At 39.0% G+C, this 24591-nt stretch overlaps 1 protein-coding gene across 2 annotated transcripts in view; it reads left to right on the top strand.

Annotated features, from left to right (window-relative positions):
• Positions 1 to 1636: 1636 nt before the first annotated feature.
• Positions 1637 to 24591, top strand: part of SYNE1 (spectrin repeat containing nuclear envelope protein 1) — a 291288-nt gene continuing 268333 nt past the window's right edge. Inside the window, exons 1-2 of one of the 2 annotated variants that reach the window (XM_064413327.1) lie at positions 1637 to 1733; positions 11051 to 11316. In XM_064413327.1, coding sequence (XP_064269397.1) covers positions 11253 to 11316 — 64 coding nt within the window. In that variant the 5' untranslated portion in view covers positions 1637 to 1733; positions 11051 to 11252. Of the gene's footprint in view, positions 1734 to 2160; positions 2300 to 11050; positions 11317 to 24591 lie in introns of those variants that run through there. The other variant, XM_064413326.1, reaches the window with a different exon arrangement.

The raw sequence follows: 24591 nt of genomic DNA, 5'->3' as shown, positions 1-24591 counted from the left end.
ATGATTTCCTTCCTTTTAGTGCTCCTTTAGAATGTTTTTATACCTCATGCCAGTTTTTAATCTCTAGATTGAATAACTAATTTCAGGCTTTTCTTTTGGATTAAGTGTTCTAAACTTTCCACCATTCCTGTGGCCATCCTCTGGATTTTCTCTACCTGATTTAAATATTTTTTAAAGTCTGGCAACCCAAATTGGACCAATACAATACTGAGACAAGCCAAAATATTACTGTACCTCTTTTATAGGCAGCATTTCTCTTTTGAGGAAGAGTACCCCAAATTCTTCAGTGTGAAAGACCTCTTAATGTCTCAGCTAAAAGCAGCAACTCTTGAGGGTGCTATATATGATCAAAACTAATTGCCTGTCCTTTCAGAAAAGATATTTACACATATCCAAAAGCAACAGTTTCAGATCCTGAATTGTTAACAGTTAAAAGCAAAATATAAAAAGTAATAATGATAAATACATTGTTCTTAGGATAGCACAGACAATTTTTTTCTAGCTGAGCTTTTAAAAATACAGTGGAACATTTAGTGCTGAAATTAAAGCTTACACTAGCAAGTACTTTGCTGAACTGCTTCAAACAATAGTAGTATTACTATATGAAGCCTGAGCTTTTGCAGTGAAGATTCTCTTATTCAGGTTAACACTCATATTCTTAACCTAGAAAAATAAGACAGTATTTTCTGAAAGAGGCAGCAAAATTAGGATTTTTTTTCAGCAAAAAGATATACGTAGAAAGGAGTAACTCAGAAACAGGTTAGCATCCTCTTCCTTTGCCATTTCTGGTGCTGCAACTGACATGGGGTAAGGCAGAGTAGAAAGACAAAGAGGTAAGAAAAATTGCATGAGCAAAGCTTTTCAGTTCCCCTCCTGCACACCCTCCCCCCACCCTAGAACACCCCCCCAAAACAACCAAACAAAAAATCCCACAACCCTACAAAAGGATAAAAATTTCCGGCCCAATATGCCTGGTTACACTCATTGTCAGAAAGAGGTAATTTTTGTGGATGGCTGGAGGTGACCTAGATATGTATATCCCAGTTTCACATGAATTCTTGCTCCTGGTATGTCTGCTTCTTCCACACAGGACCCTGGCTCCAAGTGTGCAATCCATAACTGCATAGTGTTGGGATAGGTGCCATGATTGTAGGTGTTCATATCACGAGGGTAGCACCAATGTTACTATGATTGGTGCTAAAGGACAGGGTGATGCTGAGTAATCTCTGCTGCCTAACTCAGATTTTATCCATCCACTCAGTAAACACCCTGCATGCTAATGTTGTAGAATCACTGCAGCACTGCCAGAAACGATGAAAACTAAGAGGTTCATTGGCACTGCTTCTCCCAGCTTCTCCATTTCAGCTCCAAATGAGTGGGTTTTTTTCCCAATGACACAGACCAGAGATGATCCATCTCTTAAGCAGAAAAATATCCTTCTGTCTCCTGCATGAAGCTAGCCTTAATGGCATCAATTAAAATGAAGCAGGGAAAAAGCAAAATTAAGTCAGAGGGATTGTGCAATGTCTTTGGAAGAGGCAGAATCATGCTTTATGCTGGGGGCACAAGCACTGTTGCACGGTTAGCGTGGTCTGAGCTCAAAAGTGGCAGACCGTCTTGCCAGCTCCTTTGAGTATTTCTGTCCTGCTGCTGTTATGTAAGAGCTGCTGTCCCAGTTTGCTTGTGCAGCTCTCTGCCTTATGGGTGATGATGCTCTGGAGCCTACGCCAAAGGTAATGCCCTACAGCACGCTCCACATTGCAGCAATAATAATAACAATAATAATAGTAATAGAACTAGTAATAGTAATTAGTAGCGACAGCTCGATACAGTCGTTCTCAGGCTAATCGCCAGAACGCACTTCGGGCTTGAGGCCGGCGTCTTGTCCCACGACTGCCGGGCACGGCGGTCACGGCAGCCGCCCCCGGACAAGCTGCCCCGGCTTTGCCGCTGCTGCTGCAGCCGCGGCGGGGCGGGGCGCGGCCCCCCCGCCCTGCGCGCAGGGACAGCGGGCACCGGGGCACGGGCTGCAGCCCGCAGGCGGCCCGGCCGCGCACCGGGGAGCGCCGCCAGGCTACGGCACACGCACCGGGCACGGGCACCGGGCACGGGCACCGGGCACGGGCACACGAATCCCAGCACACGCATCCCGGCACACGCACCCGCGCTCCCGCCCTCTCCCCACCCCCGCACCTGCTTCCTCGGCGCGGGGCGGGGCGGCGCGGCGTGTTGTGCTCGGTAACCAGGCAGCTGCGCCGGGCGCACCGAGGCGCGGAGCAGCGCGGTGCGCGGAGCTGAGGTAGGGGCGGCGGCGCGGGACCGGGGCGAGGGGATCCCCGGGGCCAGGGGTGCTCGGCCGGGCGAACGCTTCGGTGAGCCCGCGAGTGGCCGGAGCGCGGCCGGGAAGATGGGGGTCCCACGGGGCAGCCTGTGCTGGCTGCTCCCCAGCCGCCTCCTGCCTCCCTGCGCAGAGCTGACTTGAGGGGAATCCGAAACTCCGTGCCGTGGTTGCGGAGTTTGGCCGTGTTCCGGCGAGGGGGGGGTTTGAGGTTTTGCCCTTTCGGAGCGGACAAACCCGGCGCAGGGCTGTGTGGTTCTCCGCCTGAAGTGCACGTACGTGTGTCTTGCAGAGATAGCCAGTTTTATGCTCAGTCACACACTGCAGGCCGAAACGTAGTTAACCAAAGGAAATGTGACTACTGATGGGCGCTCCCGGGAAGCCAGTTTTAGCCTGGGTTGCACGCAGTGATGGTGCAAAAAGGACAAGTGCACCACGACAGAGATGCGTAGAGCCCATATGTTCCCTGGCTTGTGTGGTAACTCCTCGGAGGTAAGACCTGCTGAAATACTCACCGACAAGGTTGTTACTAGGATTTTGACAACCATGTTCGTGCTGAAGGAGAAGTGCTTGTAAGGAGTATTAGTAACCTGCTACAAAAGACCGTTTATTGGAATTTAATGAGGAAATACTTATGTAAATCATCTGTGTGATGGTGAGGGAAACTCCAGTGCGTGTGTCTGTGAGGGATTTATACCTATGTGGCTTGTAGGGAAATAGTGTGTGGCGTTTCTGGCTGCCTGCCAGAACTCTTCTAGTGCGGAGCCTGTTGAACGACTCCTAACAGGCACACGCTTTCCTGTCGTAGTACTAGTGATGGTCTGTCTGCTCCCCGTGATCTCTGATAATTATTTTTGTGATTCTTGCGTGCACTTCAACATTAAACAGATCCCAGGCTGTAAATGCTGATGGGCTATGCTAACATGTTGCCACCAGACAGGAAAAAAACAGGGTGCTAATGTCATTTTGGTTGGTAAACAGAAAGGCTTTTTTGTTTGTTATAGTAAATGTTGGTTGCGTGCTGAATGACATGAAAAAAACCTGATTTCTGAGGTGCAGTGTTAAAATTTTGGAGTTATTTCTTTTCTGGTGAGAGTCAGGCATTGTCAGTTTCACACAGATGTTTTGCCCTGAGAAAGGAGCTCTCCAGAATGAGCATGGTGCTGCATGTTGCAATGATTAAATTCTCATCTTTGCAAACCCTGTTAGATGTGAATGTAGAAGGAATAATCCCTACGCTTCCCACCTGTTCCTTTAATTCCTGTTCAGAGTGTCTGCTTTGGTTTGTTTGTTTAATATTACCTTCAGAAATAATATATTTCAATGGACATTCCATGTTGCTGAGTGTAAAATACCAGTGCTTTTGTATTTTACAAGTGAATCCAAATACATTTGAGATTTTAAAAAATTTTATTCTAGTTTTATTTGGGCTGTTGTAATAAGTTTCAGTAGTGATTTGGACTGCTGTAATTAATACAGACACAAGAAACTTGTAATGCCTGTATGGCTTTATGCACTATTACTTTCTCTTTATTAAATATGAGAGTCCTCAGTGATGTTTTTTTGGGACCTTAAGAACTTCACTGGAGCCATGCAGAGTTACACAGCCTGTCAGTGAGCACACTGCTCAAAGAAACTAAGTTTGATACTGGATCAGAGAGAGCAGAGGTGCATAGGGAAAGAGCAGCACTCTGTTAAATTTGGGGAGAGAGTAAGAGTTCCTGGCTATGAAGAGCATCTTCCTGGGTGAGGCACTGAACAAGGCCCGAACCTTTCAAGGCCAGCACAGTGAGAGTGATTGCTGGGGGTCTACAGAGCTTTGGTCCCAAGAGCAATGTACATACATTCACCCTTCAGACAAGACACCACATTAACCCACCTCGGCTATGCTGTGTTAAAGGAAGTCAGTTGTGGCTCAGTTCTTTTCTTATCACCTAGTGGCAGTAGTTATTGAGAAAGTACATACATCAAACATAAAAAATTGTTTTTATACTTACTCATTACCATAGCTAGTGACAACACTTTAGAGTTCTTATGTCTCCTTAGAGGTCATAAAACTAACAGCAGTGATGTACATCTGAAGTGAATGGACTTTTGGCTTTATTTCACCCAAAGGCACAGTTTAAAGGAAAAACCAGAGGGGTTTTTGCTTTTACATTCATTTGGCAGTTGTGTGCCACTTGCTTATAAGTTATATTTCTGGCAAAGTTTCTCACTTGGGAGATGTGCAGGAATACCAAAGAACTGACGCTTACTTGCTTATCTCAAGCTTGGTTTGACCCACCCTTTCCTGAGATGCTTCAGTGTTTTCTATTTTAGTGGTCCTTTGTATTTTTCCTCCCACAGATGTACCTCTGCAATAGTCTTGTACTATAGGTCATACTATGCCACAGAACTCCTAGGTGCCATCAGTGTTAAACCAGAAAAATCAGAGCAATTCTCCTACCATTAACTGGCTATCACTTCAGATGTGAACTTCACTCTGTCCTATTTGCTTGTGTATTGTGACCTCTGATCTTAATCTCACCCTGTCTTTGTCTGTGCAGATAGTAAGCTCTTTTAGACAAGGATTATATCCTGTGTTTGTAGAAGGTAATGAGCTACTGATCCCAGTCTCCTGCTATTACCAGCTATATGACTGTAATATATTCCTGCACAATTTCAGTAACAGGATTACTAAATTGTGGTTTAGGCTGTCTTTTAACTTTTCTTATCAATAAGTCTGAATGACCTTCTTTGCATGTATCTAAAAATGTATGTTCCGCCAATTTTCCTAAAAAAAAGCAAGTCTCTGCCTTTTATTTTCTCCTAGAACAGTTTGTATTTTATGTTCAAATGGAATTACAGCCTTCAAGACAAGAATCATAACATTGGATTTTCATCCATCTTACAAAAATACTAATAAAAAGTAGATAATAAAATGCTCACTTGCTGAAATGTAAATACATACATACATACATACATAGGTATATGCATGACTAGGATCCTACAAATATTTTTTTAAATACTGGAGTGCAAAGGTAGGTAAAACATAGAAGATTGTGTGAAATATATGCCATAGATGTAAATGTCAGATGTGCAAATTTACCTTGAACTTGAAAATTATTAATTGCTGTTGCAAGACCTTCACACTTCTGCAGAATCAAAAACTTCTGTTCAACTCCAAATTATGTTTAAGGATACCTAGATGAACCTAAATAATCTGGAGTTCCAGAAAGGATCTAAATCTCTCTCTCTGCTGCCCCACATTCCCCAAGAAAATAAAATTTTAATACCTCCAGGTAGTTACTGCACATTAAGTCAGTGTGAGGTTGGATGGTCAGTGAGAAAGAACATTGTGTTTCAGTGTTCCTGTTTCAATGCGGTTTTTTGTCAGTAGAGAAAGGAAGCACAGATTGACAATGTTGGTATTCAACCATCAAAAACACCTTTCAGAGCCAAAACTGCATTTTCCATGATCTTATGTGGTGCAGTTATGTCCCATTGCCTTTGGGAAAGTTCCAGAAAGTATCCACTGATGCACTTCTGCTGAATTGGGTTCAAGCGACCAACTGCAAACTTGCAGTTCAGCTGTCAGAAAAAATTACCAAAGGGACTCCTCTGTTGGCCTGGATTTTGAAAGATCAGTGAGGAGATACTGCATTTTCTCTGAGAAAAATACAAGACCCCTGTTGGATCACTCTACCCCACTTCTTCATCCTAGCCCTGAATTTTATATATCCAGTAGGCATCAAGTGCAACTTGACAGATGTATTCAAATAAATTTACAAATGGATTCTCAATATGTAATCTACCATTTATCAATATCGTGGAATTAATTTTATTGAGTTTTTCCACTTTTAGCTTTGAGTTTATTTAAGAGGCACTGCTTCCATTTTTCGTCATGCCTTTGTCTATCAGAAATGTCTTCAGTGGAAAACTCAGTATAATACTAATTGAAGCAAATCTCCCCTTGATGTTATTTTCTATTTTCTTTTTACTTATTTGGCTAAAAAAACATTTGCTTGCTGTCTTTATTTCTCAGATGGTCATTTAGCACATCTCTCTTCAAGCCTGTATTCAGCACGCACTATGGCAGTGCTCTTCACTTCTCATGCTCTGTTTCTGCCCACTTATTTCTGAGTGATGGCTTTTCCAATTACATCTGGAGCAGTTTTATTCTGTTCTGAACAGGTGTAAAGCTGCTAGACTTTGGATTTAAAGAAAACCCCAGCCTGCTTCACAGGGGAGGTGCTGTGCTTTTCAGTCTAATTGACCTTTCTGCTGATTTCCCTTTTATTTCTTTTTTAAGCACTGTGTTTCTAGATCATCTTCTGACCTCCTCAAATGCTTTGGATTATTCTTGTAATATTTTGCACAATGTCAATCACTTCCTTAGTTGGAGCTATTTCCTATTGATTACCATTTTCTTCCCACTAACAACTAACACCCAACCTAAACCAGCTATTTTTCTGACTATTTTCTGTTTAAAAACACAGTTATAACCTCCAGAAAATTCTGGTTCCTATCTTTCTGTGAGTCATTTATTCCTGACTGGCAGGAGACTCACTGCTGTCTCATAGAATTGCATCTGTTCCAGTAGTGTCTATCAACCTGGCAGCATTTCCAAGACCTCTTCTGTTTCAGAAAGGGAATCTGTGGATCAATGTGGACTTCTAGCACTACAGCAGTAAACTAGGCTTGGAAATTATTTTCCTGAATTTTTTTCCTTTGATCAGTTCTGTGCAACTGTTGCTTATCAGGGAAGTCTGCCTGTTTGTTAATATATAATGGCACCCCAGCACTTGACCTTATTTTAGTTGTTCCTGAGATTCTGTTCACTTCATATGCTACAGTTATTTTAGTTACTCCACTGTATCTGTGTAACATTTGATTTGTAAATGTCTTCTAGCTGCAGGACTTCCTTGAATTTATTACTCTGTTTATTGTCCTCTCAAATCTCTTTTTCAAATGTCCTAGATTAGAAACAGTCCTTTCACTGCCTGCCCCTGTCTATTTCTTGCTCTCTTCAATATCTTTGTTTATTGTTTGTTTATCCTTGTTTATCTGGAGTTTCTTTATCTATTCTGGTGCTATAATGGAAGTCTAAAAGAGTATTTTCAGGTACAGCCATACTTTCACATCAGTAGCTTCTTCTCGTGGCTGCTATATGTGGCATCAGCCTGGTGTACTGGGAATCACAGAATGGTTAAGATCGGAAGGAACCACTGGTGGGGTCATCTGGAATCTGCAGTTTGTGGCTACATGAAGTACAGTCAGAATTGTTTACCTCTTCTTGGTCAGGTTTATCTTCAGCCCTTGTTGCACATTGCATATGTCGTCTGCACCTAGCGGATGTCTCTGTTTTTCTGGAACCACACTGCTGACAGGCAGGTCTGTTTGCCTTTAATATGTTTTGTAAACTTTAAAAGATAAATTACAATCTGGCCTTGCCAATAGTATTCTAGTTTCACCAATAAAAGGAAAATATCTTTTCTAATTCAAAGTGCTCCTGGGCACAATGAGAAAAAGAGGATTAAACAGGGGACCCAGAAAAGTTAGCCCACAATAGATGTGGTGTTTTTCTTATTTCTTCCATAGCACAGATATCTCACTTTCCTGGCATTTGAAGAGAGGAACAAAATAATCCAGAGAATTGTAAACTGCAATTTAATAAATCCCAATGGCTCTTATATGAGCGAAGTTCATGTTTCCTCTTTTCATCTAAACCCACAGGACTGGTATATTAATACAAGAAAATGGTGTCAGTATAACTTCATCCATTAAATCCAGAAAAGCAGCAAATGTAATAAAAGATTTACCTAATTTATATGCAAACCCTCTTTCACTCTTGTGTGTTGATTCCATGTATGTTCAGATTAAAAAAAAAATTGAATAGTTACTTGTTGAATGCTAAATCTGGGAATAGCTCATATTCAGGGTTAGCTTCAGGTTTATTTCAGGCAAAGGTTTAAGAGATTTAAGCCATGCACTTTATTAAAAACCTATGTATTTTGAAAGCATATCCATCTGAAGACATGTCTTTATGTCTGACACACAAATTTAAAAGTCATTCAATTTATTAAACATTATTTTATGTAGCAACTATGCAAATAATTAAGATTTTAATGCTTAAAAATCTGAAAAAAGTAATCTTTCAGCAGGAAAAAAAAATATTTTGTTTATGGCTTTAAGTATTTATAAAAGCCATGGAAAATTCCCACTCTACATACATTGAACATGTGACTGTCCACATAGGATTATTTGTTCTGTGAAACATTAGGTATTGCTTGAAGAGAGGTGAGAAGGGTGCATGAAGCTTTGTTTCACCTATTCTGCAGGCATTTTGCTGTGTTCTGAGCTGTGGTTTTCTGCCTGTGGAGGTGACTTGGCACATGAGAGTCTTTCCTTCCTACCTGTACTTAGTGTCACCTTTAAATGAGTTAATTCCCACTGCTTGTAAAGGAGGTTTTGAATGAGGAGCCATATTTAGAAACTCACATTCTTCTTATGCAGCATATAATTTAATATCAGCTAAATAAATTATTAATTGCAAGTCTGCCATTTATCGCTGCATAGTGACTCAGCCTGCTGTATGAGTGTATTGAACATACATCTTCATAACACTTTCCCAGACTCTTTTAACTTGGACTTGGATCAGCATGTTCCACAGCTCCTGTAAATCTGCTCATGTACAGCTGATTTATGCCAGCTCTGTCACAGTGTGAGTTCGACTGGTGTTCTGATATTGTTACTGCTGATAGCCAAAAACCCAATCAGACGAGGCATTTTTAATACCCCTTATCCCTGCCCATAAATTAGTCTAGCAGCTTGCTACCAGAAGTGGCTGTACCCAGCTTACAGTACTGCTCAAAATGTTAGCAGTGCCACTGCTGCAGAAACAAGGCTACATGTAACCCGCTGTGTTACAAATATTTCTGGTTTGGATGAGGTTAGGAAAGCTGATGTTTCATTTAAATATTGCAGGGGAAGCAAAGTTCACCAAGCTGTCATATGTGAGCACAAGCAACAGAAATCCTCCTCCTGCTCCCCATCCACTCAGTCAGGTGCTATTTGGTGTGCTGTTGCTGATGCTCTCTGCAGGGATTTTGCAACACCAGGGGACCATCAGCCCTAGTCAGCATTGTGGCTGAAAGGTGTTTTGGTGGCACCTTCTCATGCCTGGTTGACACAAGGATGAGGCCAGGGTGCCTCTCCCTGCTTGGGAAGTGGTGACTGATAGGCAGAGTCCCTGTGCACCCCAAGAAGTGTGTGGGGAAAAGCCTGGAAGGTGGGAAGGGCTATGGAGGGGAGAAGGTCCTTAAGGGAAAGAGCAGACACACATGGAAAGAGAGTGGTGTGTATATATATATATATATATATATATATATATATATATGTATGTATAAAAGCATCCAGGTGTCATGTAAAGTGTAGACATGTGTAAAAACAGCAGCAGTTTGTCTGGAGTAGGTATTAGTACCACAGGGGCCATGGCTTGCAAGAGAACAGCCCAAAGACATGAGTGGACTTCGCAATCTGTTCTGCCCTGTGGCCCATCAGAAGCGTGCTTGCCTCAGCTCCACCGATTTAAAGCCAGCTTGGGGCTGCTGATCTGAGCAGCATCTGGGCATCTAAAATACAAGGTAAACATACAATAAAAACATCAATAAGAGGGAAAGCAGGATGTACTTTGGGTCAGGCATGGTTTAAAGGGTTAGAAAAGGAAATGTTGAAATATCATTTCCTCTGGCTGCCCTTACATGTTGACACAGCTCCTTTGGGACAGTTCATCGCCCCTGAAGCTGTGCAGCCTAAGGCTTGTCTTATAATGGAAGACTCTATTCTCTGACAGACCTTGGGGCCAGGAAGAGAGGAAAGTGCACAACACAAATGAACATTTGGGATATTGATCAAGCATATCAGCTTGAATTTGGGGTGCACTCAGAGTGTATGGTATGAATCCAGTTATTCTTGGTGTCGATACATTTCTTTTCAGGGAAATCATTGCATACACACACAACATGCACTTGTTCCTCAGAAGATAAGATGTTACTGATAGTATTATCTGAAAAATCTAATTAGATTATTTTTAGACCAGATTTATAGTCGCATAGATTTTTATTATAGATGCAAAATTGTAGCAGTGTTCGTGTAGCAGTTCCAGTTCACAGCTTTTGATGTTAAATGACACAAAAGACAGCATCGTTATACAAAAAAAAATAATATAAATACAACTTTATTTAATAATGAAGTATATTAATCTCAGTATTTCAGACCACATTGTCAAGTGGAGTTAGGAGTTATTCTGACTAATGAGTTTCTGTTTCTGCTCCTTCCTATAGTGGTGAAGAAGAGTGAGAGTTGTACAGGTTTTGGATTTTTACAAATGGTTTTGTTTTTCTTTTTGGCTTAGTAGTCTCTATGTTAAAAAGTATTGCAGTATTACTTTTAATAAATATAAAATTATTATTATTTCTAAAACAATATCCACAAGCATCCTCGGGAAAGCATTGATGTCTGGTGCATTGCCAGTTGTGTTTAATGATTTGTTTTTGCAGCTTCATTCTGCTTGATGATTGCCAAGCAAGCTTTCAGCATTAATTATGTCTCTGGCTGGGGCACACACTACTGCTAAAACACAAACCTGTAAAGATAGCTATTGAAACTCAGACTTATTAGTTTTCAGAGCTGGTAAAGGTTTCCTCTAAACTTTGGTACTTTCTTTCTCAGGCGTTGAGGTTGTTTACCATTGCCTTGCCCCAGCCCTATGGGGGCCAGCGTTGGACTGGAGCTGTCTGACTGGCCCAGGGATGATCTACCACAGCTGAGGGTTGAACGCTAAAAGGAAACCATCCGAGATCCTCGTCTCACTGAGCTCCACAGCTTGGAGGGAGAGTTGAGTTAGGGGAAGTGGACTCGCTGCAAAGAGGTCATGGCTTCATCCCGACTAGTGGCAAGATCAAGAGACATTGCCAATGTCATGCAACGCCTTCAAGGTAAGTGACTGACTTGGGCTGGCTATCTGTGGTGCGCCCTTGTAAAAGGAAGTTCCTGTTTTCTACTATACTGAACAGTCAGAACAAAACTTCTGAAGTTTAGTAACTTTTCTAAACTCATCTAGTGGGATGTGATTGTAGTATATCTAAAGACCTGTGATTATATGTGTCCTTTGGCATAGCATTAGCAGTGATGCTTCAAAGCAGTTGACATGAATGTGGCTCCATGGGACAGTACACTGAATTGAAGCTTAAGAGACTTTGGTTTTGGTTCTGTTTCTCCGAGGTTATCTGATGTGTGTATCAGTTTTCTCATAGAAAGAGAGTAGAAAAGATATTAATCCTTTTCTCAACTACAAAGTCATCTGGTAGATCTTTTATACTGATAAATATTTAATTAATATTTAAGTTTAATTTTAAAAATTTAACTAATATTTATTAGTTTTGCAATGAGAACAGCTATTTTGTATTAGTTTAGCAATGAGAACAGCTTTATTATATTGTTAATCATTGAGGGATTCATAGCTCAGTGAGCTTGTTATTAGTGCTCAAGTTGATGACCTTTTAGATAACACATCACAGGATGTCTTTGCAATATTCTTTGAATATTCATTATGGTTTTATGTTCCTATAATATAGCATTGCTAAATAAATGTATTGTGTTTTGTTAGAAGTTATACACCTAACTGCTGCTGCTAAAAGCTTGCATTTGCATTTTTTTAAATTCAAATAATGATATTGGCTAGAAACAAATTGTCAGTGCTGCTGTAGATTGCACTCTTATTAACTTTTAAACTTGACCATAAATCCCTGGCCTTCTTTCCTCTACAGACTAGTTTCAGCTGACTTCAACAAAAGCTTGTATGCCCAGAACCTTTGTTACCCCCTTCTGCATCCTCTAAATCTGGAAGCTTAATCTGCTCGTGGGTTTTCCTTCCATTTATTGTTTTTCAGTTCAGGAGATCTGAATTTAGCTTCCCAGCCACCAGCTACTGTACCAATGATTTTCATGTAGCCTCAGTAGATCTGTGGAAGAGTCTGTCCTATTTCTACCTGCTACAGCACTTCATCAATTCCAACGTGGTTCTGGTTGATTTTATTCAGCCTTTTATACATTTACTGTGTGTTCCCATTCTGTTTTTATGTCTGCTAATTCTTAAGCTACAATGCTGGACAATGGCTGTTCAAAGTGCCAACAAACATAGAGTGGGGAAATATTTAGTGCTCAGAGGATTTATGGTTTAAGCATTAGACTAAGACATTCCAGGTAGATTTGAATGAGACTGCAAAGGCACAGTGAGGCAGCCTTGCCCCCAGAGCAGGCAGGGGTCTTAGGGTACAGTGTGTGTATATCACAGGATACTATACATTAGTATGATCTCACGTTCTTAGCAGGTATTCCAGAAAAACAAATACTGTGAGACTTGGAGCAAGAAATGGAGTAATTATGAAACTGTTAGATCTTCTGAGGAATATGAAGAAATGCATGAGGGAATGTACTCAAAGGTTGTGGAGACATATTGTAAAGGAAAGCATCAGGGAGATGAATTGTGTTTATTCAGGTTGGTACTCTGAAGCAATGTATAAGGAGGATGCTGCAGAAAGTATTTACAGAGCATGGGAACCATTAATTATCAGACTGTTATGTGCTTTCTAAACATCTGTAAAGCTGTTGCTGACAAAATGGCTGTTCTGTTTATTTGCATTTTGGGTTTTTTTTACACTTTTTCTTCCTTTTTTATGTTTGGCTCTGCTGAAATCTGATACATAGTTCAGTCTGCTATAATGTCTTTATTTTATTTTTAGAAATTAGGCAAAAATAGTTATATGAATTCTGAAGTGAAGACATTTGACAGGGAAACATACAAACTAAATGGAAATTTGGTGTCACATGTTAATTTCAAGTTGTAGCTGTAACTAAATTATTTGCTTCTCAGATGAAATCAGCTCAGCCTGCTATTGATGGGATCTGAGTTTTGCTGCAGATGCACTATTTCAATAAATCACCTGTGCCAAAGCTAGAGTGCTTGGAGCCTAAATCTTTTTTTAGTCTGTAGTTCTGCATTATGGATGAGCAGGCAGTCTGCACTGCGACTACCTAAGCCCTTGTGTATTGAGGTTGCTCCACCTTTCAGAAATTATAGTCAGCTGAAATTGGAGTAGATGGGCATAGGAGCACAGAGATATTTCTTGGCATGGCAGCCCAGAGTCAGTGCAGAGCCGGCTGCACAGCTCAAGGTGAGAGTGGAGCTGACAGCATTCGAGGTATAACAGGAATGGCACTGGTTTGGGGGATCCTCAGTCAGTGCAGAGCAGCAGTTGTGCTTTACACGTGTTTTTGTACCTGGCTGGAAGCTGAGGCAGGAGAGTTCTTGTGTGTTACTGTTTAGACAGTGCTGCAAAATGTCAGTGCTGGAAATGCATCAGCATTGAGAGGTAAAGCAAGCTGTGCTCCCTCCTCCACGTTGTTCTTAAATTTGCCTCACAGGTTTCCAGTGAGTGCTTGTGGTGGGAGAGCATAGGAAATACCAGAAAAATGCCACTCTTTACTGGGATTCTCAACACCAGTTCTGAAATATCTGCTGTACACATTTTTAGTGATCACAACTATATATGCTCTCCTAAAATCTGTCAGCGAGAAACAAAGTTGATTCTGTGTTGGTTGGTGTTTTTTATTTGTTTATTTAGGTTTTTTAATATAAATATTTCCAGTCACTTCCCTTTGGTAATTATGATACTTGCACATATACAGAGTTTTTGAATAATGTTGTGTATCACTGGCTCAGAAATTCACCTGGGACAAACAGCCAAGACAAACTTGCTGGTTCTAGGTTTTGTACAGTACCTTATGCTTCCTAGTTGTTCATATTATAAAAGCATCCGTAAAACCTGAGTAGAGCTATTGTGCACATTAATATGAGTTAAATTCCTGGGACTGGTTTTTGGATTATTCTGGGAATTAAAGCCGGTTGGCACAAAAGCACTGCTCCTTAGCCTACAGGAAGTGCAAGTTCATTGGCATTGTAACTGTACACTAAAGGTTCGTAAAGCATCTTTGATAGCTACAAATATCAAACCAAAGAGTGCTGGAGGACAGGCTGGTAAATCTCTTATGAATTTCTAATCTCTGCCATAATGAAATGAAATGTTTTCTGTTAGTATGCACTGTTGCAGGCAAACTGCAGTTGCGCTAATGCTGGTCTGAAGGAAAAAAAAACCCTGAAAAAAAGAAATGTCTCATTTGTCCCATTCCTCAGGACCTTGTTATTCCATTATGCTGACTTGTTCTTGTAAGGTGATGTTGAACAGTCACTGTAGCATAGGCTTTTCTAATTCCCATTTTTCCATCTCTCTGTGTTTTTTTTTTTCCTTCCAGTTTCTCATTTAGTACTCTGAATGAAGACTTTTGTGAGTATTATTGTGTTCATTATTGGGTGGTCCATTTAGTCAAACAGGACACTTTTTTCCTTTTCTGATCACCAGAAATTCAGTCTGCACTAGATTGTAAACATATGTGCCACCCAAATAAGGTTGCTGTCGTATAACTGGTATTTTGAGACTCATCCATTTAAACTCCATGCAGTAAAGCCAGTTCTAGAGTGTACAAAGTACAACAATTTAAAGAATATAATGTCACAAGACAATAATTTTGTTGTCTTAAAAAACCCTCTACAAATGATAGAGAAGTGTAAAAAATTCTTTTCCATCTTTCGTTTTTTCTGGATTGCACCATTGTTCTTATTAGGCTCTTAAGCTCGCTTTAGATTGTGGGTATTTTGGGGTTTTGTAAAGTCTCTGTAGAGACACTTCATGGTGTAGGAAACAGCTAAGGAGGGAAAGCAAGCAACGTGAAGACTAACCATGCTGGAAAGGAGACATCGTTCTAGTACCACACATACACTCCAGAGAACCTTCAATACAGGCAGGTCAAATTAGCTTCAAGCCCAGTCCTTATTTTATGTAAAATTACATACAAATGGCTATCATCTTCTGAAGTTTTATGCTTTCCTTACGTTAGCACTGTTCACAGAATGTTGTGGGTTTGTTTTTCTCCTGCATTGTCCTTCCTTTCTTTCCCTCGTCCTCTTCACCTTAAGTTCTGGCTCTTTTCCTTCCTTTTTTTACAGCGTAGCATTTCTTTTCCATACCAGCAGCCATTAACTAAACAGTATGGGTTTTTTTCCTGTTTAGCTGATAGGCTCTTTGTTAATGTGTACCTTTGTTGGTGTTTTCCTAGTTTTTCTCACTAAGTCAACAGTGCCAAGAGCCATAGCTTAACATTAAACTAGGGTAATTTAACACATACCTTGCTTCACTGCACGCACATTCCAAACTTAGTTTTCACCAGTGCTCTTTTTCTTCTCACCTTAGACCTGAACCAGTTGAGAATTGGTTTGTAGAGGCCAAGTGAGCTCCTGGGAAAAAGGCAGTGTCTCTCCTTCAGTACTGTTTAGCATTTTATTGTTGGCAAAACCAAAGTGCAAGATCGTGTTCGTAAACGTCAGCAAAATTGAAAAGGTGTGCTTGATCTGGAAGGGCATACTGCACATCTTTGCACAGCTGAGTTTTATCCCCATGTCACAAACATGGCTGTGATCAAGGTTTCCTTCTATCCTGTTTCCTTGTGTGTACTGGTTCCATGTAGTCATGCTGATGCCTTTTCCTTACAGTCTTTCACTATATGAAATGCCCCAGTTTGTTTCCTGAATCTTTCTTAGATTTTTCTTGAATTACAGAAAAAGTAAAATATTGGTCTGTCGGGTGAGAAAATCTTGTATCTAAGGAATGCATTACTCACTGGCAATGTGTTAAGGGAAAATAAACACTTTTGACTCTATGATCAGAAGGTCAAGTAAATGTAAATGATGAATTGGGAATCTGAATAATTTTGCAGCCCACGTGTTACTTAACAAAAGGAAGTCAAATGGGATTTCAGCCTCTTTCTTTATTATTTTTTCAGCATGAGAAAATTTATGGTAATGCTATTTCAGAACAAAATGCTGAAATACAAGGTTTTTGTGTGAAGGTTAAGACAGCCAAAACCATACCTACCATCATAGCTGAAAAGAAGATCATTAAAGGGTAAAAACAGTGTTTTCATCTACTACAACAAAAACATGTGAAAGGATTGTCTGTACCTGGGGATAGTCAAGTAAAATAGTAGTTAATATTTCATAAGGAAAGTTACTAAGGCATGCTGTAAAATCTTCATTTTTAGAAGTATTTAATTCTGCTTTATGCATATGCAAACAAGTTCAGTGAGAATCCACTTCAGGTTTTTTCTGATCTGGATATGTGATGGTAATAATCGGATGTATTGCTGGTAAAGAGAAGTTCTGAACTACCTGTAGGTATTGCAAAAACATGGGGGAAAGGATATGATCAAAACATTTCACTAGTAGTACAAATGACTAAAGTATGAACTGAATTTAGGTATCATGTTATATTAGAATATTTTGTCATATAGTTAGACTGTTTTGACATATGGTGCAATAAGTATCTCAGTGGAGAAAAACATATGCTGCCTTTTTTTTTTTTAACTGCAGTTAGCTTTCACTTTGTATTCTCTTCAGTGAGAACACAGTCCTGGGGCAGTATGTGAAATGCAGAATGTATTTTAGTGAGGTATGGTCCTGTATTTTTATTTTTAGATGGTTTTTCATCATTAACAAATTCCAAGTTTGTGATTTAAAGTACATTTTTAGAATTTTTTTTTAAGTTAATGTTGCCATCTCTTTGCTTGCACTTTTTCTACTGATTTGACCACAAAACTAACAACGTAAATCAACATATTCCTACTTTGACTATCACAGTACAGTTTCCACTGGTTGTTCAAATAATCTGTGCTTCTCTTTCCACTTGATTAGTCAACCAGGATACAAAGCACTCATAATCACACAGGTGATATAAATTGCATATATATATATTTGCATTTGAGTTGCTTTTCCAATTTTCATCTGGGATAAAGTATAAATTTAGGGCAGAAAATGGCTGACATGGTGGTGTCTCTCACTGGGATTGCTTTCATTTGGATGTGAAGAAACACAATTCAAGAATTTAAATTTTTCTCCTATGCTACTATTAAAACACTGACAAGATTTGTTGCACAAAATGTAGGAGGCAAAATGCAAGAGGAAAATCTTCCTTGGACAATTTTATAGATGGTGGTTAAAATGCTGTATCTTAAATATAGTGGATATCCAAAACATGTCAGGCAAGTTGTGTTTTACAGAAACCTGTCTTCAGCAGCACTGTGCTGCTCACTATGATTTGACAAGTTTGTATGTAGGCATCCACACTGCAGCTGTTTAATTTTGGTTTTGATAGAGTGTTATCTGAGGCTGTTTCAGTTAAGATTTTGTCTCAAAATAACATCTGCCATATTTGTTACTGGTGTGAAAAGAGATATTTCAGGAAGTCTAAATAGGGACAATTATGTGTCAATTTTGATGGTTTAGTGAAGATAGCGATTTTGAGAAGGAAAATATTGCAGTGTTTATTTTTGAGAGTGCCCCCTCTATTCTGACAGGCTGCTAGACAGTTATTTTAGTAATAGCTTTGGGATGGGGGTATCAAGAAACAGAATAGATTCAAAATATTTTGATGACATATTTTTATGCAGGTTAGACAATTCATCAGGTTTCTGGTTTGTGATTTCCTATTTCTATTATATACACTGCAAGCTTGAAAAATTAAACTATTTCCTCAGAACTGTGTTGTAATACCTTCCTACAATATATTTTGGTGTGTTATTACATTTGAACATAGCTTATTGTCATCACCATAAACAATGCTCCCTTTTGGAATGCCACATTTGTTGTTTTTTCATAGTAGAATAACTGAAAAAGGCAGGAGTACATGCCTCTTATTACTAATTAATAGAGATTAAAATAATTTTGTAGATGAGCTACTGATCGTGGTTTTGGTCTGATGTAGAGATTTCTGTAACATAAAGGCAAAATATTTCAATGAGAAAGTCATCTTTTTTTTTTTTTACAATTTTGCTGTAATCATGTTTTGCCCATTTGTAGAAATTAAAAGCTTCACCATCTTTATTTACCAGGATGATAATATACTTTAAAGAATATACTTGCAGGTAGGAAAACCACATAGATGAAAATTAACACATAATAGTTACTAGTAATTTATTCCACAGACTTTTTTATAGAATGCCATTTTTATTTTTTAAATGCACTTTAGACTGCATTTGCTTAAAAATATCCTCATTTCTATCACAAAGCTTCTCCTTGTGACTCATATCACCGAGTTCTAATTTTAGACTCCCACTGAGGTTTTTTAGTTGGCAGTTGTATGTATCCAAGGGAATCATCTATTACTGGGTGCAAGAAAACAGGCTACTTGTTCTGTCTTTCATCCAAGATGAGAAGGAGCTTTATGAGGGAAGTGTCAATGACTTATTAAGAATCCAGTAGTCAAGAAAGAAAGAAAGAAAACCCACCAAAACCCCCCTCTCTAGCTCTTTGGAATTTATGTCAACATGGCAAACTAAGAAGAGATGTTTGAAAGATATTATTACATTTTACAAGTAATTATAACTGACTTCTAATTGCACAGCTCTTTTTAAAATTAAAATTTTGATTGCTAGTATTTGGGGGTGTAAGTTTTATTATTCTAATTTTTTTAGTAGACTTTACGTTGGGGCCACTCCTTTACAATGTTCTTTGCAGAAGGGCTGTAAAGAAACTGGGACTAACATTAAAAAACTAGCCTCCATCCTGTACTTTGAAAGAGATCCTGATTATTTTAAGTTCTCAGTAATTCAATATCAGAACTGTTAGGGAAGTAGCAGAAAAGCAGCTTGATATTTCAGGGTAAGCAGCCTCCAGGTAAGGAGGAGAAAGGCTGAGTTACTGCACAGTGAGGACAGTTCTTGGACTCCAGCTCAGCCCCTGCACAGCTTGGCCTGGGGGCCAAGAGCTCATACCTTAACCTGCTCTCCCTCTCTCCCTCTGGTTTATCTGCCTTTGATGCTTTCCCTGCTGAGGAGTCATTGTTATGAACAGAGATCGCTGTGAAATATCTTTTGAAGCTTCATTACATGGAACATAAACATTAACATATTCAGAGATGTCATTTGTGAAGATTCTTTTACTGTAATTTCACTAGATTTTATGTAATTACTTTTCAGTATTTGTTACATAGTCTTTTATACTTTTAAGAGGATTATGCCCTCAGTGATGTACATTGGTTTAAGTGACTATGGAGAATGTATGTAATCTTGTTGTAACACTGTTAGGCTTGTGACACAACTCTGCAAAACCCGTAAATCTCTAAGCTGAAGACTCTTGTATTCACCCAGATAAGAGATATATCTAGAACATTTAATACCACCTTTTACCCACAGAGCCATTGCTGCTAAACGAGAGTTGAGATTTAGTTTATCCAAATTACTGAGCTTTAGCTATGCCAGTATAATTCCGGGAAAATTCATCATCCTCTTACAGAGATGCCAAAGGCCTGTACAAATGTAGTAAAATGCTCCCTTGCCTTCTGTGCCTCACTATTAGAGACCAGCTCATGTATCTTGCCATAACTGCATAGCCTGTCCTACCTCCACCAGCCTGCTTGGGAATCACCATTGGTGTGCCTGGGTGGGCACAGTGTCCTCACTGTACAGTGTGGACTTCCTGTAAGTCTTTACTTAAGGTGCTATTGCGAGAAAGCCACAGACCTTGTCAATGCAGCAGCTGTTCTGTAAAGACTTTATCTTAAGCTCATTAAAACAGAGGAAAAAAATCTTCTTTCCATAAGGTGAACGGAATGAACTACAACAGCAATTGTATGTGAAGAGTATTACTGTTAGCTTTCCGGTCTCAGAGGGGAGAAAAACCCAACTCTACATGCAAGAGCACAGTATTCAAGATGATTTGTGGCCAAACCAGTGCAGGAAAGCGGAATATTTACTTGCTTACGGTAATTTATATATTAGGAAAAAAAATCCTACTTAGGAATGGTTCTCAGACTTTTCTGTTTTTAAGAATTTAGGGTAATTTGTAGTAAATTCACTTTTCGACTGTGCTTTCATTCTCCCAAGGAAATTCAAGTAAATTATTACACTTAAACCCGTTTTCAAGTAAATTATTACAGTTGAGACCGTGTAAAGACCTATCTCTTTATTCTGTTTGTTTTGGCCAGGGTTTCTATTTTATTGTCTCATTTGCCAAGACATCCCTAAGCTTTTCTAAGTCCATGTGGTGAAGCCATTCCCAGTTCTGATGCTGCAAACTGCTCCTGGCCTATACAAGACAACAAATACAGACGAATTTTCTGTTTTACTTGACTCCAGAAGCATCATGTAGTATTTTCTGGAGAGAATCAAGAGTCAGCATCACCAGTTACAGCAGCTATGAGCCAGTTGTACCAGCGCAGTCATTCTCTGCTGGGAGCTGAGTGCTGTTTTGCAGCCTGGGCATCCCTATTCCATTCACTCACAGGTGAACCTGGTGTGCCTTGGTACAGTGAGGACAAGAAGTACCTTTCAATGGAAGTCACAAAGCTTGAGCTCCCATCCAAATGAAAGAAGTGTTGGGAATGGGCCCTTCACTCAACTTTGTAGTCCAGCTGGCATTCCCCCATTGGAATGTATTGGCACAGAAGCTCAGACTGTGGTGGTGAGATGATTCTTAAATCAACCAAAACTCAAATTTGTGCACAGGAGAGATAGAGGTGGGAATATGCAATGATCAATCACAAATCAGTGAAAAAGAAAAAAGTGACCAAGCCACTGTGTTATCAGAGGTCTCCAGGCATAAATGTATATTAGCAGGTGTGAGTTGCAGTATAAAACACTCTGGCTTGAGACTTATTAGACAGGACATAGGTCTAATTGACCTGGATTTCTGGCTGTTTCATGTTACTGAAGTTGTGCATTGCAGGAAGAATACGATTTTAAAAGGCATTTGGGCACCTGGAAATAGATACTGCCATAAAAAGGCATGATGTGTATTTTTTAATACCTCTTTAGATGCATTACTTCAGCTTGCAAGACCTGGGTTCTTTATAATCCAACCCATGGACAAACAAATAAAGTGAATTAAAAAAATCTTCATTTTCAATTTTATTTAATATGATAAACATAGTTAGTATTTCTAAATCTGAATTCTTGTTTATCAGCAGTTGTGAGATAAAGTCAGTAGGCTATCTTGGAACCACTAATTTTGTTCTTTATTGTTATGTCCATTAAGTGAAGCCATGTGACGACCTTGTTTACATTTCTAAAATACATATTCATCCTACTAAAAAAACTATACCTGTATTGAAAGCTTTGTATTGATTGCTGCTTTTTCATTCAAATGAATGAAATCTTTCTTGAATATAAGGCCTTAAATCTTGCTGTGAAGATTTTGCTTTCTGCTTCCCAAAGAGACAGGAGACCATTTTGATTTTGTTTTCTGGCTTACCTTCCCAGGAGCAGAAAATCTGCTGCTTCTGCATTGCAATGTATCGTGGAAAAGACTTCAGTTGTATAATATGCTTTCTTGGTCTTGCTTTCCAGAATGGCATTTTGTTTGGTCACTTTGGTGAGCATGTACAAAGTCTCGTTGCATAATCCTTCTTCTTTCACAATCCTGAGCCTGCCTTTTCATTTGTGTGGTTAGTAAGAGAGCTGGAGGTGTGATCAGCTGCCAGAAGTAATTTGAATAAATGAGAGGAATCATGAACAGTTAATGGTTGTGTTTACATCTGGTTTCTAAGAGACTAATAGTTCAGGCTTATACTGTTTCTCTGTGTTTGTATTTGAGATCTTGAGCACATCTAAATCCTGTATTCCCCGGGCACACTTTTGTCTGCACAAAAAAATTACACTTTGTATTTATCAGTAAGACGTCATCAGTTTTGAATAGGAAAATACATCCATTTATGAATGAGATTAAATAATGGTAAACCATTGTGCTAATTCTTAACTAATCAATGTGCTTTTTTGTTGCTGATTTTTTAGGGGTTTTTTTGGGGTTGTTTGGTTTGGTTTGGTTTTTGGTTAGCTTTAGAAACAGGTATGCCAAATATGTAGTGAAGTAGCACATTTCAACCTGTGAGGGTGATAAAGAGAGTATCACTCTCTGGGTTGGAATGAAACAGAGAAGTCTCATTCTCACCAACTCCTATGGAAGTGTAGGATGCAACATGGCCTTTACTGCAGTCAGGAAGAATAAATCAATTCCTAAAACTACTGAACTCCAATTCCTAAAACTACTGAACTGCTTCATGTTTTTACATGTTTTTACAAATCAGGTGCCCATTTATGTACTGACAGAAATCACCTCCACATATACCCACTGGTAGTTACAAGTAGTTATTCCTGTTTATTATTAATAGCTGGTTGTTCCTGTTGAAGGGCTGAAATAGTGTTATCAGGAATAGGAAGTAACTTAAAATTTGGCTTAACATCTGTGGCTTATATCTTCAGCGGTGTGTTTGAAAAGTCACACTGTAAGTTTCACCAGTGTATTTTCTTCACATTTTCTACATGATTATGTGATTATTAATATTATTATTATTATTATTACTATTATTATATGTATTCTAAATTACTATATGCTAGTAACCAAACTTCAAAGTTTTACAGGCTGCAGTACTTTAAAAGAAATTAGTCTTGCCATAGTTAAAATGCTAAACCTCAGGGCTGCAAATGTGCAGCTATTTAAAGTATGACAATAAAATGAGGGTTCTCCAAGTAGTATGCTAATTTCCAGCAGATGTGTGTTTTAAATGAGGCCAAACCTGGAATCTATGTTCAGTGACATCAATTATTAACATAACATTAGTGACAGCAGTTAAGGTGTTCAGGTTATTCTCCCAGGCTTATGATTAAAACTATCAAGCTGAATTATACTAATGTCACAGGAAATGCAGAAAAAAAAAATATATATATATCTATATATAAAGACTTACATGAAGATGTACACGGAATTTTCTTTGTAAGGAAGGAAAAAATTTGAGTTGATAGATCAAAATTCTCAACACTTGGCTACTTTGTTTTGCCAAAGGAGATTGTAAAGCACAGAAATCAGAACACACACACACACATCTTGTAATGCTCTCCTTAGATCTATGAGAAAGATAAATTTGTAATTAATAGTTAGATAGAAGGTTTTGAATAATGTATTTTCAAGGAAACAGAACAAGCTAACACATAGCAATTCACAAAGTGAAAGAAAGGGAAATGAAAGTGAAAGGAACATATACAGGCTTCTGATAGGTAGAAATGTAAAAAAATACTGAAGAAAGAATATGGGATATTGAGAAGAGCAATAACATTGCCGTGAGAAACAGAAAAGAGAAATTGCTTTACATCTCTGAGCATAAAAATTAGCATGGCAAGAGTTTCAACTGTGTTATTGTTTGTGGACTGTTCTCAGTTTCAATTAACATGAAAAAGCATGTTTCAAAATTCTTACATACAAAAAAAGAGATGTCTTTCATCTGAATGAGTAATTTTAGTTCAGGGTACAATCAAAATGTCTATACCACCATTACTTGCTTTGCTCCCTGTCAGGATTTGGCTCTTTGCTAATTACTAGATGACAGGTGGATGCTGAGCTGTGCTTCCCTGATCCTGCAGCATTCTCTTGCACTCGCCCTGGCAACAGCAAGAGTTGTACTTAGTCTGTTGTAAAGAACTACCTCGGTTTCTCCTCTCTTCCTGATAAATGGATCTCATTTTGTAGGTGATTACTTCAGTTTCCAAATAATTTAAAGCCCTGAGCACTTGTAATTAGTTTCCTACTAGTCAGTTGTAACTCTCTGGTTTTCTATGCGCTCTTTTAATAAAATGTGTTGCTTGAATTCCTGTACACTCTAAAAACTTCCCATTTAATTACAAATTTTTCTAACAACTGTCTTAGATGAGAGCAATTTATTTTAGTGTTCTGTATTTCAACACTTTTCATGTTTTTGCTGCAGAACCAGAAAGAGTCAAAAGCTTGTTAGTAGCTGATTTGCATATAGTTGAGAGTGTGCAGTGGCTATTGGTTCTGACATTATCCTCTAGATTTATAGACACTTTCATCTAGATTTATATTCTGGTATAGAAATATTTGAGATGCTGAGAAATAAAGATACAACTCAATAACTTGTCTCTGAAACCATATGCTGCATTTACCTGACCTCTTTCATTCTGTCTCAAATCAGTGTTCACAGGATGCTGATCATCTGTTCTGCAAATTTTATTTTTTTTTTGGCCTGTGACTGGACAGAATTGGTGGCTGATCGCCAGCAATGCTGGACATAAGCAGCTTTGGCAGATTTGCCCTT

The sequence above is a fragment of the Passer domesticus genome, chromosome 3 (assembly GCF_036417665.1).
Source record: "Passer domesticus isolate bPasDom1 chromosome 3, bPasDom1.hap1, whole genome shotgun sequence".
Taxonomy (NCBI): domain Eukaryota; kingdom Metazoa; phylum Chordata; class Aves; order Passeriformes; family Passeridae; genus Passer; species Passer domesticus.
This window is presented reverse-complemented; position numbering and strand designations above follow the sequence as displayed.